This window comes from Pelophylax lessonae, assembly GCF_965119305.1.
Source record: "Pelophylax lessonae genome assembly, chromosome: 3".
NCBI classification, from domain to species: domain Eukaryota; kingdom Metazoa; phylum Chordata; class Amphibia; order Anura; family Ranidae; genus Pelophylax; species Pelophylax lessonae.
Window position 1 is genome coordinate 363,591,666 of NC_138770.1, and position 19,703 is coordinate 363,611,368.

The 19,703-nt window shown below is 38.8% G+C and overlaps 1 protein-coding gene across 1 annotated transcript in view; it reads left to right on the forward strand.

The window, feature by feature from the left end:
• The window catches only part of LOC309548905 (uncharacterized protein), a 52,550-nt gene extending 33,319 nt beyond the window's left edge, over positions 1-19,231 (forward strand). The window contains exons 7-9 of the mRNA XM_082248830.1: positions 5,386-5,563; positions 15,413-15,611; positions 18,376-19,231. Of these exons, the coding sequence (XP_082104956.1) occupies positions 5,386-5,563; positions 15,413-15,611; positions 18,376-19,133 (1,135 nt within the window). The 3' untranslated portion in view covers positions 19,134-19,231. The remainder of the gene's footprint in view (positions 1-5,385; positions 5,564-15,412; positions 15,612-18,375) is intronic.
• Positions 19,232-19,703: the final 472 nt, after the last annotated feature.

Genomic DNA, 19,703 nt, shown 5'->3' on the forward strand with positions numbered 1-19,703 from the left:
TTGTCATCCGTTTTTTGTTGCATGCTAGTCTCATGTGGAAAGTGAAGAGGTTACTTTCATACCAAAAATTCCCGTACGACAGAATTCAACTTCAGAAGTGATGTCATGTGTTGAATTGTTTTGTATGTGTTCTTTCACTTCTGAGCATGCCTAGTCTTGCTCTTACGATTTTTTTCAGATGAAAACTGTACTAATTAAACGAAAATTGGACGTTGTGTTGACGTATGATAAAAATTTTATAGCCTGCACATCCAGTTTTTGTCGTCCAAAAATTCGTAATCGGATGTCGAAAGCACTATACTAACAATCCGAAAATCGGCAGATCGCTCGTCGGACAAAATTTTACTTCTGATTTTCGTATCATGTGTACGGGTCTTTAGGCCAAAATGTATTCTGCTCCATTTTTTTTTTGGTTAAAATAACCAAAATCATATATATATATATATATATATATATTACACAAACTATGGTATACATCAAATTACCCCTTTTTGAAACGTAGACAGTCCAAGGATTTAAGTAAGAGGCATGGGGAGTTTTTGTTGTAAGTTCTAATCTTTTGTCCTAATTTTATGGAAAATAAGGAAATTTTAAAAAAAGTTTTCCCAATTTTTTTTTAACATACTGTCAACTACTACAGCATTATCATATAACATTATTTACAATTGTCATGTAATCTGCTGTGATTGAACACAGCTATCACATGGTACTGGGAGCGGGTCGGTAGACTGATTAGTCATTGGCTGTGTCCAAAAGGCACAGCAGGTGACAGATAGCACCACAGCGCAGCCCCGAAAGACCCGACCTGCCATCGATGAAAGACCAGACCGGCCATCATTTTTCTATAGGCCAGGTGGTAACTAGTTGAATAGACTCCAGTATAATTAGAAAGGATCAAAAATATGCGCAAAATGCAGCAGTATATTTTGAGGGCTCATTGAATTTGCTTTTACTGAGTCTAGGTTGTTTCTGTGGATCAGGAGAATAGACAAACACTCCCCTAATGATATGGGTCATGCCCACATACTATATGCAACAAAAATGGTTAGGCAGTAAATTACCAGCTCAGTCACTTTTATTTATTTACCACAGCTCTACATGGGTTACCAATAAATTTCCCCTTTTAGCAGCTTTGCAGAACCGCCACAGATTAGCCTTGAGTCATCAAAATATTTACAGGTTGTTAGAGAGTCAGTTGAATGGTGCGTCCATTGATTGAATAACTCATTATCTGGAAACTTAAGAAGAAAGATAAAAAAAAAAAAAAAAACACATCTCCACCGCATTCCTAATGTGACATGTTACTAGCCATAATTTATATAGAATAATAAAACCTGGCCAGGTGAGTGTTTTTATCCTGTGTTGGAGAGTTGTAAATGTGGGCACAGGAAATGTTAGCAACCTGATTGTGGCCTGCTGCTGTTTATCATCATGTACAGTGCCAAATGATGGAGAACAGATTCCTACCAGCATTATTTTGTGAGTGCCGCACTATTTCTTGTATTTGCACATTTACACTTTGGAAGTCATGAGTTCAACAGCAGGTGTTATGAGATGATAATAACCATAGAAAAAGAGTCATGTTGCTTAAATGTTTGGATTTAAATGCAGGAAATCGTAAAAAGCAAGTTGTTTTCATAACACCTTGTTACTTGCAAAGCGTGATATCATAAAAGACACAAAGTAAAACTGAATGGCTGGGCTTTAGAGGATTGCTTGAGGTGGCAAGGGCAACATTAGCTGAAAAACAACTTTGGGGATAATGAGACAGCGGTGGGAGCCATAATACATTGATTGTTATCATTACCACCTAGCTATTCCAATTATTTTGTAACCTCTGCAGAAGACATAATAAAATGAGGGGATTATTTTTTACCAGAAAATATATATATATAATTTAATTACCCCTAACTAAACCTTACACTGCTTGTTTCAGCAATGTACACGACTCAGCAGGATTATCATACACCATTTACAAGCAACTCAAGTCATGGTACTCCCTTATTAGTAGGCCATACATGTAATGATATTTTCAGATAATGTAAATCACTTTAGTGTAAGTGCATAGCAATCTTCTCATGCATGAGGAGAGAGTGGTCGCAGCAGATGGCCTATATCAGGGGTCTCCAAATTTTCTGAACAACGGGCCAGTTTACTGTCCTTCTGATTTTGAGAGGGCCAGACTCTGGTCAGTGTGGGTAGAAAATGCCCTGACGGAATGGAAGTAAAGAATGCCCCATCATTAATACTAGTGGGAGGAATATTGCCCCATTGTTGGTATGAGGGAAAGGAATAGGGAAAGTCAGTGGGAAGAATAGGGCCCTGCAGTTGGTGTCAGTGGGAAAAACAGTCCCCCGTTGTTGGGGTCAGTGGTAGGAACAGTGCCCTACTATTGGCATCAGTGACAGGAATTATGCCCAATTGTTGGAGTAGAAGGAAAAGTGCCTTGTAATAGTGGGAGGAATAGTGTCCCAAGGACCTGATAAAGGCAAGTAAAGGCCACATCCGGCCCCTGGGTCACAGTTTGGAGACCACTGGCCTATATTAACATTACAGGGGATAAAACACAAAGAAAAGTTAAGTTTTTTTCTTTGTGTAGATTGTTGTGGGTAAGTGCAGTAATATCACAGTGAACAGCAGATGCATTTCAGATTTACCCTTTTACATTCAGAGCTCACTGATGCCTAGATGCTAGAGCTGCACAGTTCTGAATAAAATGAGAATCACCTCATCTTTCACATTATACAAAAAAATTGGGCTAACTTTAATGTTTCGTTTTTTTAATTCATTGAAGTATATGTACATATATACATATGTATATGTATGAAGCAGTGTATTTGAAGTAATGTATATGTATTTTTTCCCCAAAAATTGCGTTTGCAAGACCGCTGCAAAAATACGGTGTGACAAAAAATATTGCAGCAACCGCCATTTTATTCTCTAGGGTCTCTGCTAAATATATATATATATATATATATATATATATATATATATATATAGTATATATATAGTATATATATATATATATATATATATATATATATATATATATATATATATATATATATATATATATATATATATATATATATAAATGTTTGGGGGACCTAAGTTATTCTCTAGCAAAAAAATATTGATTTTCACTTGTAAGCAACAAGGGACAAAAAAGGCCTAGGCTTATACACTGCCCGGACAAGTAAAATGTCGCCACCAAAAGCAAAGGTCACACACTTTTATATTTTGTTGGACCTCTTTAGCTTTGATTATGGCATGCATTTGATGTGGCATTGTTTCAATAAGCTTCTGCAATTTCACAAGATCTATTTCCGTCCAGTGTTGCATTCATTTTTCACCAAATGTTGGGAGAGTCGGACGACTGCGCAAAGCCTTCTCCAGCACATCCCAAAGATTCTCAATGGAGTTGACTCCCTGGGTAGATGGAAATGCAATCAATGTGGGAACAGAACCAAGCTGGACTGACTAACCAATTGTAGATGGAACAGAGAATAAATTGTTGTAATATTGTGTGGACTGATTTCCACTTAGCAATGATGACAAACCCCACACTTAAGTGGACCAAATTAATGTCCCAGTGCGGCTAGCCACAGTATAGTCATTACAAGAATGGGCAATTGATTGTTGAGTAATCAGATCACCATAAAGCAGAGAGTTTGCTCTTGATGTTTATTTTTCTGTAACCATTCCCGGAGCCTCATTAGTTATGGTCCTTTAGGCTACTCTACTGGTTTGCCAATTCTTATATATATTCCTGATATGTGCCTGCTGTACCATGTAATTGTATGAAAAAGTATCCTTTTCTCTTTGTATTGCTTCATTTGTGCGAAATCCCTGGTGTTCCTGCCAGTCCCTCTGCTTTCCTAATAAAAACTGACCACACTAAGCAGGAGAACACATTATGTTCAGTTCTCTAGCTATGCTGGGAACTCAGTGTACTCTCCTTCAATGATCCTGACAAGCCTCCCCTGCACGGCCTTTCACTGGGAAGCTCAGTGTACTCTTGCTGCTCCTCCCCCAGCTCTTATTCAGGCGAGGACAGAGGGAATGTGATTTTATTGTAATATGGAGTGGTACAGTGATGGTACAGGGTACAGAAAATAAATACATCTTTTTACCAAATTTAACATGAAAGAGAACTGATTGTGTGTACAGAAGTCTGCAGGGTTCATACAAGTGTAGCACCTTACTATATAGGCTGCTAAGATGTCAGACAAAATTAACTCTTTTTGGCTCCTTTGTAATCATTGGTGCAGCTATTGATTTCTTTTGGCTGTTCTAGATCTCACAGTGTGCAGGAAGTTCCCAAAACATGGGGCTGCGATAGTCAAATGGGAAACTTGAATATTTATTGTGCTTCAGCCAATCACTGGGGAGAGGTGTCAAGAAGTTGGCTGGGGATAACATAAACAGCCTAGAGTCTGGAGCAGCCCTGTTCTTGTCTTGTTGGAGAAGTTACACAGCCTAAGGGGCTTCTTCTCCTTTGGGGCAATTCCTCTGGAGCTTGCTGATGATCATCAAGGTCCCAGTTGTTGCAGAGCTGGGGGGCCTATTCCCAAGTATCTTTGCAGCCAGCTAAGGGACTTAGCCTAAGGATCTGGTCCAGACAGCTCATTAAAGAGTGCACAATGGAAGCTGGGAAGTCCTGTGTCATTGTGACTATATTAACCTCTCCCTCACTGAAAAGTGTCCAGTGGAAGCTGGGAGTGAGTAACTATTCTGCAGTCAATGAGAGCCTGGAGGAAACTATGAACTGTGCAGTTGTCCTGTGACAGAGTTGTCTGGTGGAAAATGGGAAGTGTTTAGCTGTCCTGTGACACAAGTACTAACCTGAGCTCAATATCCTAGTGACTCTGTGTGGTTTTATATTTGGGGTGATAAGTGCCGGTGGTAGCTCTCACTTAGTTGGCTCCAGATCTGGCTATCCCCCTTTGTCCCTAGCATAAAGACTGTCCAGAAAAGCCTACCATAGTGAAGTGTGCCCTCAGTGTTGTTGGTGTATCCCATACCACCCTAACCCCTCTACTGTTACAAGTTCTTCAAGCAATACGTCTTAAAAAGACAAACACTGGACTGTTTATTGAAATTGAATGAATCAATTGTTGCTTGAAAAACTGGTGGTCTCTATATTGTTTGGGAAAGGACCAGGTAACACCATCAGCTCCTGCAGGGGTAGCGCTAAACAGGTGAATACCATTAAAAAAACATCAGTGACTAGCAGAACACACCTAACAAGTCACAAACAAGTGTTTTCTAGGTCCAATGATAAATACAACAGGAATGGGCAAGCTGTATAAATACTCACATACTTCTTTCAAAGTTTATATGAATAACTCTGAATCTGTTTCAGTAAGTTCATCTCTTTTGCAGGCTTCGTCCAGATGAACTACATTCTGCTGTGCTGAGCCACATGGTCTCCACCATGGATATTGACATCTCCAAAATTACACATCTGGTGGTAAACAACAAACCCTCACCAACCATGGCTTCATATTATTTACTCCTTAAACAGTTTCTGAAGAAGCCAAGTAAATACTGGTTATTTAAGGTAAAATAGTATTTTCAGTAATACAGTATAATAGTAATAATAGTATTTTCAGTAATGAAAATCTTTACACATTACAGACAGGTTGTAAGATATTCTTCCTTCAGATGCAGCTATTTGTAAAATCTTTGCATTTCACAGCTTCAAATTATTTGTTCATTTCCTTATGAAATTAACTTAACTTCTGGACCATCCATATCAACAGAGGAATTAAAGAGGCCAAGTTATTACTGTACAGTTCAAATGATGAGACTATGACAACAATATTACATTTGCTTTAAGCCAGTGCTGCTTTGCTGAATTTCAAATTGAACAGCAATGCCTAGTGGCACTATTCAAAAATAGTTAAATTGGCTAATTAAAGAAAATGTTGCAGTATAATAGTGTGTACACTAAAACACATACAGACCATATATGGTATACAGTGGATCATACTGAATCTGATGATTATCAGCATGGTGGAAATGTCTACTACCAGCCTTGAGCCAGATCAAACTGCAGGCAGATTTAAACTGAAAATCTATTTTATATTTATTCATGAAAGACAGTAAGATATCAAAGTAGAATATGTTTTGCATTGTTTAGCCACTTCAGCTCTGGAATGTGTACCCCCTTCATGAGACCAGGCAATTTTTTGTGATACAGCATTGCGCAATTTTACCTGACAATTGCGTGGTCGTGCAAAACATAGAAACATAGAAACATAGAATGTGTCGGCAGATAAGAACCATTTGGCCCATCTAGTCTGCCCAATATATCTGAATCCTATGAATAGTCCCTGGCCCTATCTTATATGAAGGATAGCCTTATGCCTATCCCATGTATGCTTAACCTTCTTAGCGGTATTCCCGAGTGCGACTCGGGGTAAGATTTTAGTGCCAAAAGCGGTAACCCCGAGTCACACTCGGGGTAGCGCTAGGATGATCGCTGGATGCTGGAGGAGGTTTTACTTACCTTTTCTCCGGGATCCAGCGAAGACTGCGAGCGGTGTACGGCGGCGGAGCTCTCTCCCGATCCTCTGTGTGCCCCGGCTTCCGTCTCCGGCGACGTGACGTCCGCCGGGGGGTGGAACCGGCGGCAAATTCGAATGTAAAATGCACCAAACACACTGATATCGTTCAAAATAAAATAAAATCACATTACATTACCCCCCAGTGCCCTTTCCTGCAGTTTTACTGTACTTTTTATGTAAATATATGTATATATATATATATATATATATACACATATATATACAGTATATATATATATATACGTATATATATATATATATATATATATACACACATATTATATATATATATATATATATATATATACACATATATATGTATATATATATATATATATATATATATATATATATATACACGTAATTCTTGTGAATGAGCAGCCCAAACCAACTGTATACATTATATATATATATATATATATATATATATATATATATATATATATAATATATGTATACATACATATATGTATACATACATATATATATATATATATATATATATAATATGTATAATAAATGTATACAGTTGGTTTGGGCTGCTCATTCACAAGAATTACATGCTTTCAGCACCTAAAATAATGGTACCGCTTTCAGCACCTAAAATCCAAAAGAATCATACCGCCAGGGAGGTTAAACTCCTTCACTGTATTTGCAGCTACCACTTCTGCAGGAAGGTTATTCCATGCATCCACTACTCTCTCAGTAAAGTAATACTTCCTCATATTACTTTTAAACCTTTGCCCCTCTAATTTAAAACTGTGTCCTCTTGTGGTAGTTTTTCTTCTTTTAAATATGCTCTCCTCCTTTACCGAGTTGATTCCCTTTATGTATTTAAAAGTTTCTATCATATCCCCTCTGTCTCTTCTTTCTTCCAAGCTATACATGTTAAGGTCCTTTAACCTTTCCTGGTAAGTTTTTTCCTGAAATCCATGTACTAGTTTAGTAGCTCTTCTCTGAACTCTCTCTAGAGTATCTATATCCTTCTGGAGATATGGCCTCCAGGACTGCGCACAATACTCCAAGTGAGGTCTCACCAGTGTTCTGTACAGCGGCATAAGCACTTCTCTCTTTCTACTGCTTATACCTCTCCCTATACATCCAAGCATTCTGCTAGCATTTCGTGCTGCTCTATTACATTGTCTTCCCACCTTTAAGTCTTCTGAAATAATGACTCCTAAATCCCTTTCCTCAGATACTGAGGTCAGGACTGTGTCAAATATTCTATATTCTGCCCTTGGGTTTTTACGCCCCAGGTGCATTATCTTGCACTTATCCACATTAAATTTCAGTTGCCAGAGTTCTGACCATTCTTCTAGTTTTCCTAAATCCTTTTCCATTTGGCGTTTCCCTCCAGGAACATCAACCCTGTTACATATCTTTGTGTCATCAGCAAAAAGACAAACCTTACCATCGAGGCCTTTTGCAATATCACTTATGAAGATAATAAACAAAATTGGTCCCAGTACAGATCCCTGAGGTACCCCACTGGTAACATGACCTTGTTCTGAATGTTCTCCATTGACTACAACCCTCTGTTGTCTGTCACTCAGCCACTGCCTAATCCACTCAACAATATGGGAGTCCATGCTCAATGACTGCAGTTTATTGATAAGTCTTCTATGTGGGACAGTGTCAAAAGCCTTACTAAAATCTAGATATGCAATGTCTACTGCACCTCCACCGTCTATTATTTTAGTCACCCAGTCAAAAAAATCTATAAGATTTGTTTGACATGATCTCCCTGAAGTAAACCCAAAACTGTAAACCCAAAAATCTCCCTGAAGTAAACCCAAAACTGTATCCAAATAAAATTGATGTCCTTTTCCCCCCACAAATAGAGCTTTCTTTTGGTGGTATTTGATCACCTCTGTGTCTTTTATTTTTTGTGTTATAATTAAAAAATGTTGATTTTACAAAAAAACCTATATTTGTTACTTTCTGCTATAAAAAACACCCAATAAAAAAATGAAAAACATCTAATTTTTTCATCACTTTAAGCAAATATGTATTCTGCCACATGTTTTTGGTAAAAAAAAAAATATACAATAAGCGTATATTGATTGGTTTGCGCAAAAGTTATAGCGTCTACAAACTATGGGATATTTTTATGGAATTTTATTTTTTTTATTTTTTTTTCTACTAGTAATGGCAGCGATCAACGACTTATAGTGGGACTGCGAAATTGCAGCGGACAAATCAGACACTAAGTGACACTTTTTGGGGACCAGTGACACCAATAGAGTGATCAGTTTTAAAAAAAATGCACTGTCACTGTACTAATGACACTGGCAGGGAATGGGTTAACATCAGGGATGATCAAAGAGTTAAATGTGTCTCTAGGAAGTGTTTTCTAACTGTGGGGGGGTGCCTGTACTGTGGGAAAACAGAGCTCGGTGTTCCTGCTTAGCAGAAACAAAGGATCTCTGTCTTCCCTTGTAAGAGAAGGGCAATCTGCCTTGTTTACATAGGTAGACTGCCATTCTGCCTCTCTCGGGAATGATCGGCGGGTCCCGGTGGACATTGGGTCTGCCAGACCCACTGATTGGCTCCTGCTGTGTCCAATCATAGCGGGAGCTGGTTGCTGGCGGCATGTGTGCTATCTACTGCCATAACCCCGGTATTTAACATCAAAATACCGATGTAAAACTGCGGTGGGCGGTCCGGAAGTGGTTAAAGTGATTGTAAAGCCTTTTTTTTTTAAATAACCAACATGTTATACTTACCTCCTCTGTGCAGTTGGTTTTGCACAGAGCAGCCTGGATCCTCCTCTTCTCGGGTCCCACTTCGCTGCTCCTGGCCCCTCCCTCCTGTCGAGTGCCCCCACAACAAGCAGCTTGCTATGGGGGCACCCGAGCCAAGCTGCAGCTCCATGTGTTCATTCGGACATGCCGCCCCCTCTCTCTCCTAATCGGCAAACTGACTTTGATTGACAGCAGAAGGAGCCAATGGCGCCGCTGCTGTTTCTCAGCCAATCAGGAGTGAGGGTCACGAACGGTGGAGGGATTGTGGACATCGCTGCATAGAGATGGGGCTCAGGTAAGTATCAGGGGGTGCTGGGTCAGATGGCATTAGGATAAAAAACCTTCCGCCTTTACAAGTCCTCTAAACTATACTATATAATCTTTAGTAATACAGAATAAACCATAACTAAACAGGACTGGAGTTATAAATGGCATTTGTCAAATGAGTTTGACCTAAATATAGCCTGTTCGTGGTTGAACAAACAAACTGACCATACCTGGGAGGAAGGTCGTTATCATCCTGTATGCTAAAGTAGGACAGGATGTGCGGGTGAGACTCTTGTTCCCCTCAACATAAGGAAAAGGTTCCTTGCATGGGGGAGAGATTTTCTGCTACCCTTTGCAAGGTACCCTTCCAAAGTTGAGGGCATGTGGCCTAGTGAGGTTCAGGAAGGGGGGAGGGGGGCTCATGCTCACTGCCCCCCTTTTCTGGCTGTATATCTACATACTGTAAGTGCCTTTTTTTTTTTTTTCTACAGGGGCCCACCATCTTTTTTTTTTCATTGTTATTCTTTTCTTAACCTTCTTAGCGGTATTCCCGAGCGTGGCTCGGGGTTAAATTTCAGAGCCAAAAGCAGTAACCCCGAGTGTGGCTCGGGGTTACCGCTTTTGGCTCTGAAATTTAACCGCCAGAAGCATCGCTGGATCCTGTAAGCAGGGTTACTTACCTTGTCACCGGGATCCAGTGATGTGTCCCGGCGGTGTCTCGCAGCGGATCTTCCTCCCGATCGTCTCCGTGCCCCGGCTTCCGTCTCCTGCGACGTGACGTTCGCAGGGGGGTGGAACCGGCGGCAAATTCAAATATAAAAACACACCAAACACACTGATACAATTCAAAAAAAAAAAAAATCATATTAGTTTGCCCCCCAGTGCCCTTTCCTGCAGTTTTACTGTACTATATATATATATATACATATATATATATGATTCTTTTGGATTTTAGGTGCTGAAAGCGTTACCATTATTTTGCATGTAATTCTTGTGAATGAGCAGCCCAAACCAACTGTATACATTTATTTTATATATATATATATATATATATATATATATATATATATATATATATATATTTATATTATGTATACATACATATATATATATATATATATATATATATATATATATATAATGTATACAGTTGGTTTGGGCTGCTCATTCACAAGAATTACATGCAAAATAATGGTACCGCTTTCAGCACCTAAAATCCAAAAGAATCATACCGCCAGTGAGGTTAAAGGTGCATAAAATGTGTACTTTCCCTGTAAGAAATCCCTCAAAAAACTGCATGAAGTCCTGTCTCCCAAACGGCATGTGGGAGTCTGCAGGGGCACTTACAAAAACATGAAGGCCCCTTTTAGAAAAAGAAAATCCCAAGATATCTGGCCCTCCGCCTAGATGAATGAGAACAGTGTATACAGTATATTTTGTTACTCATGGACAAAAAAAATGTGAATAGTAAATAGAAACACCTATAGTACATTTTTACAAAAAGTCCTTTATTATGAAACATATTAACCAGTAACTCCCCCCCCCCCCCAATGTAGATCTATTGGCAATCACATCAAAAATCCTTGCAACAACAAGCAAAGACCACTGAGGCTAACCACCACCACAACAACCCGCTACACCCAGCAATCTTCATGCACCACTACTTCCATCCCAAATGACATATCCCTGCTGACCTTCTTTATATCAACGATTTGGCCAGAAATCCTGGGTGATGAAAAGAAAATGGCCAGGGATCTGTCATTTAGCCATGCTAACACTAACGCTAGTTAGCAGAAGGGCTACCGCAGCTCAATGAGGGATCCCCAGCTGGTTTGTTTTGGTTTGTAATAAAAACAGCTGGGGATTTTGGGTGACATCATATGATCCTATTTGGTCCAAGACATCACCCAAGTTTGCTGGGCCAGTTTGCTTGTACACAGCAGCCAGCCATAAATCTGTCATTTGCAAAGGAAGTTGTGGGTGTTTTATGCACCATTTACATTTTTTGTGAAGGAGTAACAAGGGGTACTCCATACTCATTCACCTAGGAGGTGGGTCAGATATCTGGGGGCCATCTGATTCCTAAAGGGACTTACAGATTGTGATGTGTCCCCTGCAGATTTCCACATCCTTGTGGGACTGAGGCTCTTGCCCCCTCAACATGTGAAATGTTGAATTTTTAGGTGTATATTTAAAGCTGTTTTGTTTTCCTTCAAGGGTCAGGCACTTTGTCCCTATGATGTGAACACAGGCCTCATCCCAATATCCTGTCCCTCAAAAAGGAATATGTGAGTCTGCAGGGGGGGACTTATCTGTATGACACCTTTAGAAGGCCCCAGATATCTGTACTAATTGCGGAATGAGTAAAAGGTACATAGTAGGGTACAAAGTCCTTTATTAAAAAAATAAAAATAAACAATGTCCCCCAATGTAAATTCAATGTCAATCATATTAACCGGTCATGTAGATCCCCATCAGCTGTGATGATACACTACAGAACAGAAAAATATAGACCCACCATCATGAGGACCCACCGTGCTCAACAATGTTAACCTGGCATTATTCCCATCACAAATGACAGGTCCCACTTACTTCTGTGTGTAAACAAAGGGGCTGGGGATGCTGGATGATGTCATTGCCCGAATTTGATCGTGACCAATTACTCATATTTGGTCAAGCTCAATAACTTCACTTGAAGATTTAAGGCTCCCTCAAACCCATATATATATATATATATATATATATATATATACAGTGGGGATCGAAAGTTTGGGCACCCCAGGCAAACATTTGTATTAATGTGCATAAAAAAGCCAAGGAAAGATGGAAAAATCTCCAAAAGGCATCAAATTACAGATTAGACATTCTTATAACATGTCAACAAAAGTTAGATTTTATTTCCATCATTTACACTTTCAAAATAACAGAAAACAAAAAAATGCAAAAGTTTGGGCACCCTGCAGAGTTAATATATTGTACTGCCCCCTTTGGCAAGTATCACAGCTTGTAAACGCTTTTTGTAGCCAGCCAAGAGTCTTTCAATTCTTGTTTGAGGTATCTTTGCCCATTCTTCCTTACAAAAGTCTTCCAGTTCTTTGAGATTTCTGGGCTGTCTGTCACGCACTGCTCTTTTAAGGTCTATTCATAGATTTTCAATTATGTTGAGGTCAGGAGATTGTGAAGGCCATGGCGAAACCTTCAGTTTACGCCTCTTGATGTAATCCCCCGTGGATTTCGAGGTGTGTTTAGGATCATTATCCATTTGTAGAAGCTATCCTCTCTTTAATTTCAGCTTTTTCACAGATGGCATCAAGTTACCATCCAAAATTTGCTGAAATTTTTTTGAATCCATTTTTCCTTCTACTCGTGAGATGTTCCCTGTGCCACTGGCTGCAATACAACCCCAAAGCATGATTCATCCACCCCCATGCTTAACAGTTGGACAGAGGTTCTTTTCATTAAATTCTGTGCCCCTTCTTCTCCAAACGTACCTTTGCTCATTCTGGCCAAAAAGTTCAATTTTAAACTCATCGGTCCACAGAACTTGTTTCCGAAATGCATCAGGCTTGTCTATATGTTCATTTGCAAAGTTCAAACGCTGATTTTTGTGGTGAGGACGTAGAAGAGGTTTTCTTCTGATGACTCTTCCATGAAGACCGTATTTGTACAAGTATCTCTTTATAGTGGAATAGTGTACCACAACTCCAGTGTCTGCCAGATCTTTCTGGAGGGATCGTGCAGTCAAACGTGGGTTTTGAGTTGTTTTTCTCACAATCCTGCGAGCTGTTCTGTCTGATATTTTTCTTGGTCTTCCAGATCTTGCTTTAACTTCCACTGTTCCTGATGACTGCCATTTCTTAACTACATTCCGAACAGAGGATATTGACATTTAAAAAGCTTTGCTATCTTCTTATAGCCTTCTCCAGCTTTGTGAGCGTCATCTATTTTCAGTTTCAGTTTTCTAGAGTCTAGACAACTGCTTAGAAGATCCCATGGTGCTGATTGTTGTGGCCAGGTCAGATGAGTCTGGGCATTTAAAAACTTTGAGATTGCCATTACCTGGTCTTCCCAGACGATGATTGAGAACAATCCATGACACTGGCAGGTCTCAGCCTTGCAAAGGGGGCAGTGCATGCTATAAATTCTGCAGGGTGCCCAAACTTTTGCAGTCGCCATTTTTTTTGTTTTCTGTAATTTTGAAAGTGTCAATGATGGAAATAAAATCTAACTTTTGTTGACATATTATAAGAATGTCTAATCTGTAATTTGATGCATTTTGGAGATTTTTCCATCTTTCCTTGGCTTCTTTATACACATTAATACAATTTTTTACCTGGGGTGCCCAAACTTTCAATCCCCACTGTATCTATAGGATTTATGTATTCTTAATATTGCCCTTTAAGAGGCTGCTATTGTCGCTCCTTAAAAATGTAGTTACCTAACTTTTCTACTGCTGCAAGGATTTTAACGGTAAGGAGTTTGCTTTTCCCTGATGTTCATCATCTGCATGAGTGTTCTGGGTCTGGGACTTACAATAAAAGATCCCAGTCAACTAGTATTTTCAGAATCTGGGCAGTAATAGCCATCCACTTCTCGTGCTGACTAACCTTATGAACAGCTTTAACTTTGGTATGTATTTGAATGTAAAGGCAATTTGTTTACATACAGTATAGCTGAATTCAGACAGACGCTGCATGCAGAAGAGCATCCTGCATTTGTGTTTTTAAGGTCTGAATCAATGCCAGTAGGAAACCATAAAAGTGAAATGCTATATGCAACCTGAAAACTGCATCCAATTCTTGCAGCACCACACCAAACTTTTTGCCTGCCAACCACCTACTTGTGTAGGAAGATTAAGGCCCCTTTCACACTTGTGCGACTTGTCCTGCAATTTAGGGCTGCAAAGTCGCATGACAAATCGTACTCCATGATTTCCAATGAGTGGTACTGTTCATATCTGTGCGACTTTAAGTTGCAATGACTTTAAAGTAGTCCCTGCATTACTTTGGTCCAACTATGATGCATTTTGAGGTCCATAGATATAGGCATTGCTTCAAGTCCAGTAAAAATTGCGGCAAAATCACTGCAAAATTGCCCAGCTTTTAGGTTGCACAAGTGTGAAAGGGGCTTTAGGTGCACTAATCAGTTTCAATGTTTATAGGTTACTTGTCAGGGAGGCCATCAGAACATAGTAAAGCCTAGTAAAAATATAGATCTGCTGAAGAGCACCGGAATCACCCTGTGGAAAATTATTACACTATAGAAACATGTGATTCCTTCACGTAAACCTTAAAGTGGTTGTACAACTCAGTCGTGAAATCTGAACAAAGCACATAGAGTATATCTGTAGTGTTTACTTGTCTCTCTCCAAAGCTCTCTCCAAAGCTCTAAGTGTAGTTTCTCTCTGGTGCTTCATTTCTCTGTTATTAGCATGAGTAACTTCTGAGAAATTTTCCAGACACATGAGACAAATTTTTGAGAGAGTTTTCAGAACACAGTTCTGATGTGTGTGTGAAGGGGGTGTGTTCCTTTCCTCCAATCAGCTCTCACACAGCATCTCAGGCCTCAAAATGCAGCTCCCCACCCACTCCTGTGTGATACTGGAAAATACAGAAGGGTTTTACCTAAAATCAGCAAGGGGTGTACAAAAGGGAAGATGCAGATAAACAAGTAAAACGTATGTAGGAGGATTTGTTCATCTCTGTGTATCATCTGAGGCTATGGTATATGAGAGGGTTTACAACCACTTTAAGGCGGTGTGTAAGGTAAAACATTAGCATATATTCTTCCTTATATAAGTAAGAGTGATTCTTTACTCTCTATTCACAGAATGGAGAAATTGATGAAAACTGTGGCAGCGACCTTATAAGGTGCACAGATAATCAGAATGATGATATCCAGTTTGAAGAATCAACTATGCAAAATGAAAACGAGGAACTGCAAAATAAAAAAAAACCTCTTATGTACGAAGCTGTTCAAGAAGACGAAATTGCTATAACATTAGATAATCAAGAAAATGTTCTAAAAGGTACTTTTATTACAGATAATATTAAAGGTCAAATGTTAGTTTATTGCAAATAGGTTTCAAAACAATATTTCCCAACTTCTGACCTTAAGTCCTGTAATAATGTGTAATAAGAAGTGCTTCTTTTACTAATGTTAATTGTTCATTAGCATGCCTGTGCACCTAGTAGTCTGGAAATAAATTACCTGTAAGGGCCAGTTCACACCACATTCAGTCCAGTGCATTTTTTTTCTGCATCAAAAACGCATGAATAGTAGGTTATATGGTTTTCAATGGCATAGTTCACACCAGTGCGGTAAGTTCCAGTACGTTCCAGTTCCAGAAAAAAAAAGTAGAAAATGCTGCATTTTTTCTGCACTGGACTTTACTGGAACGCGGTAAAACGCATAACACATGCATTGTAACACACCTAAATGCACCAAAAATGCACTGGAAAATGCATGTCCTTATTCAGGCCCCTTTCACACTTGTGCAACTTGTCCTGCGACTTGGGGCTGCAAAGTCGCATGACAAGTCGTACCCCCTTATTTCCAATGAGTACCGTTCATTCACTTTAAGTCACAGCAACTTTAACGTAGTCCCTGCACTACTTTGGTCAAATTTTGATGGGACTTGAGGTCCATAGACCTCAAGATTATACAGGCATTGCTTCAAGTCCAGTCAAAGTCACGGCAAATTCGCGGAAACGTTGCTGCAAAATTGTGGCAAAAAATTGCTGTAAAATCGTGGCAAAGTCACGAAGTGTGAAACGGGCCTTAAGGTTACAAAAAAAGAGGGGGGAAAATGCACTGAACTGCATAAGAAATGCACTGGGATGCATCAAAAATGAGCATGTAGAAAAGCATCTGGAACGCATCCGAAATGCCTTTCTATGGTGTGAAATGTACTAGTTAGTTGTACTTAAGGAATGTCTTTAGAAACACTGGATAATGTTAACAAAATTAACTCTTGAATCTAAGGAATATTTTAATTATTGCAATATGAAAGACAGCAGTATAATAAAGCACTAATAATAACACACAAATATTAGTGACTGGATTAATTCACCCAAACCATGATTTGGAGGAGTCCTTTGGATTTTAGTTAATTGGTGGACATACATTAATTTGTATTTTAGTGACATCTGCATAAATGTTAGGAAGTTTGCAGTTTTTTTCTCTCAATATCCAGGCCATTAAATTCAACTTTTACAACCTTGGGTAAAAGTGGCCCCATAGAGAGATCTCTCTCTTTAATGGGAGCACCTACCAAATGGGGTGGGTTATCAAGGCTCCCTATCTCTGGATCTTCAGAAACACCTTTAGACTTACATGAAGGGAAGGATAAAGGATAAAAGAATGCCTAAAGGATCAAGTGATCCTTTTAACAACACATTTTCAAGGAGAAAGTTTTGCAAAAAAGGCAAATAAGACAAAGCTGATGTACAAGGCCATGAGATCCACTTTAGGATTTCCCCAAGCTTTGAATAATATTAACCGAGAACAATGTTTAGGTATCGCCTTTGGTGGTTTTGATGATTTTCTGTAAGTCTGACTATAAGTCAGTAAAAAGGACATCAGAAGGCTGTTTGTTTTGTAAGGAACACATTGGAATCAGGTGTTTTTAGAGGCTAAAACTCGGAGAACCTACTTGTATACTGATTTTTTCTGTAAACTATTCAGGAGTTAGTAACACTTTCTAACTTTAGCCAAAGGAGCATTTTGTCTTCCCGCTTTGCTTATCCTCTTCATTGGCAGATAGTTAACTGTTGCAGTCCTGAGAAGAGAATCTTTCATGGCCAGTCATTGGAAGCTTGGTTCAAACATCAATATTCCAGGTATGGAGGCGGCAGTACATTCCCAATAAATTCCTGAAGCTGGACAGATAGAAGATATTGGGATACTTATGACAGCTATCAAGATGATACCTTGATCTATGAGGGTGCAAATAGAGATGTTTGGAAAATCCCCAAGATTCACATCTATTGTCAGTAATTTCCAAGGAACAATGCATAATGACACACTTGTCTGCTTTCTCTACAGTCTTTATCTGAGAAGGACCTCTCCCCCTTTAGAAACTATAATAAAACAGTCATTATAACAAGCACACTCTTTTATGCTCAAAAAGGAAAAAAAAGAAATGTGCTAAAATACCTAATTTAAGCTCCCACCTCACCAAATATGGTAATGTATCTGGTAAATGTGTTTAATGTTGAAGGTAAAGAGTGCAGGTGAGGAATGACAAATAGAGAAGGAAGAAAGAACATAACATTTAAAAGGAGAGGTAAGCACTGAAAGAAGAAAATTAAAATCCAAGAAAATTTCAAAGGAAAAAACTGTAAATTAATTTGTAAAAGAAGAGTCTTCAGTAACACATACAGTAGTAATAAAGAAAATGGTACAAAAATCAAATTAAGGAGCCAAGAGCACCTGGATACAAAAGAGCAAAGAGCAGCTGCATGGAGCAGTACACAAATGAGAGTAGTGCCCACGACTAAGCTCTTCTTTAATAATAGGTGTGGAAGTGCAGCACTTTCAGTCCAGACATGATACAAAGTTAGCAGTGTGTTTGGGATGATCCCCTAATGTTTAAAAAACCTTCACTGTGTATTATTAGAGGCTCTTTAACATATTTCATTTGTGAAAATAAATTTATGTTTAGTATTATTATCTAATTATTACATCTGTTTTTTTATTACCAAACAGACAAATTGCATTTATACTTATGTAAATATTGTGTGTACAGTTGTACACCATTGATTAATAAACCCTATTTTCTTTTGTTTCAGCCTCAAAGTTTGCAGGGAGAGAGGTGGTTTACCTGGAGCCCCCGGATTCATCAAGGCAACAAAAGTTGGGTGCTAGTGCAAGATTAACTCCCTTGAGTAATAAGGATTTAAATCAGCAAGAACATCATCAAGAAAACATGACACACTTTGCAGAAAAAGAAACTTCCACTCAAAGTAAAGCAAATCAATCTGCCAAATTTCAAATCCAACAAACTTACAACCCATCAGTTTCACATATGGAAAAGGCGATGACAATGCCTCTTCATGGACAAGTTATTGACATACCTCCATTCTCAAAACAGGGACCACATTTTAGAGACCTCATAGTAGATGGGACAATTCCAAATGACTGCTATCAACACCAAGATGGAGAAAGCCACCATCTAGTATTAGTTGAAGCATCACATCAGTCAACGCTACCAAAACTTAGGCAACCCATTTCTAGAGAGCCTTTTACGAAGAGAATTTCTTGGGTGACATCATCACCGCATACAAAAAGTGGATCTACTCCAATTGTTATCCATGGTACAAGACCGCCACTTTTCCCAATGTCCCGACAAAAAACTATCATGGTAAAAAGTTTGGGAAATTCAAAAGAGAAGCCACACTTGACTATGGATAATATTAAAGTCAAGAGGAACATGATTCAGCTAACACCAGCTCACAAGCCTACCAATTTAAACCTTCCATTATTATTACCCAATTATCAGAAAAGGTCAGACAGGAAAAAGAATGTTTTAAAATTAGAAATTGCATAGCTTATTACTCTTTTTTTTTTTTTTTTAACTCTCAGATTGTCATAGTTGAATAGGTTCAAGAGCAGAAAAAACATACATTTCCGTAATACCTTGCAAGATTCCAGAACAATACTGTCAATCAACTCAATGTAGCAGAGAGGGAAGCACAAACACATCATTTGCAAGAGTGTTGGGCTCTTCCAGTTAGGTGATCTAAAACTGTAAGGTGAAAAATAAAATGTTAGTAATTTCAACAGCCCAACATATATACAATTATCTTGTTCTTATTCTTATTGAATTGTAATTTTTCTTTAATATGATATAGGCTTTAATAATATGGCCTCATGTGCACTGGATGTTTTTACAGCTGCTTCTAGGGGCTTCTAACGTTTTTTTTTTTTTCTGCCTCTAAATGCCCCTTTATGTTAGCCTATGTGTATGCACACATAGGCTTTTAGCAGCGTTTAGTGGTAGGAGCTTTTAGAGGCAGGAAAAAAAAACCCTCAGCCAGTGTTTTCAGGAGCAGCAGAGATTGGGAAGAAAAAACGCTTGAAGCTATTTAAAGCTGCTAGAAGCTTCTAAACACGCCAA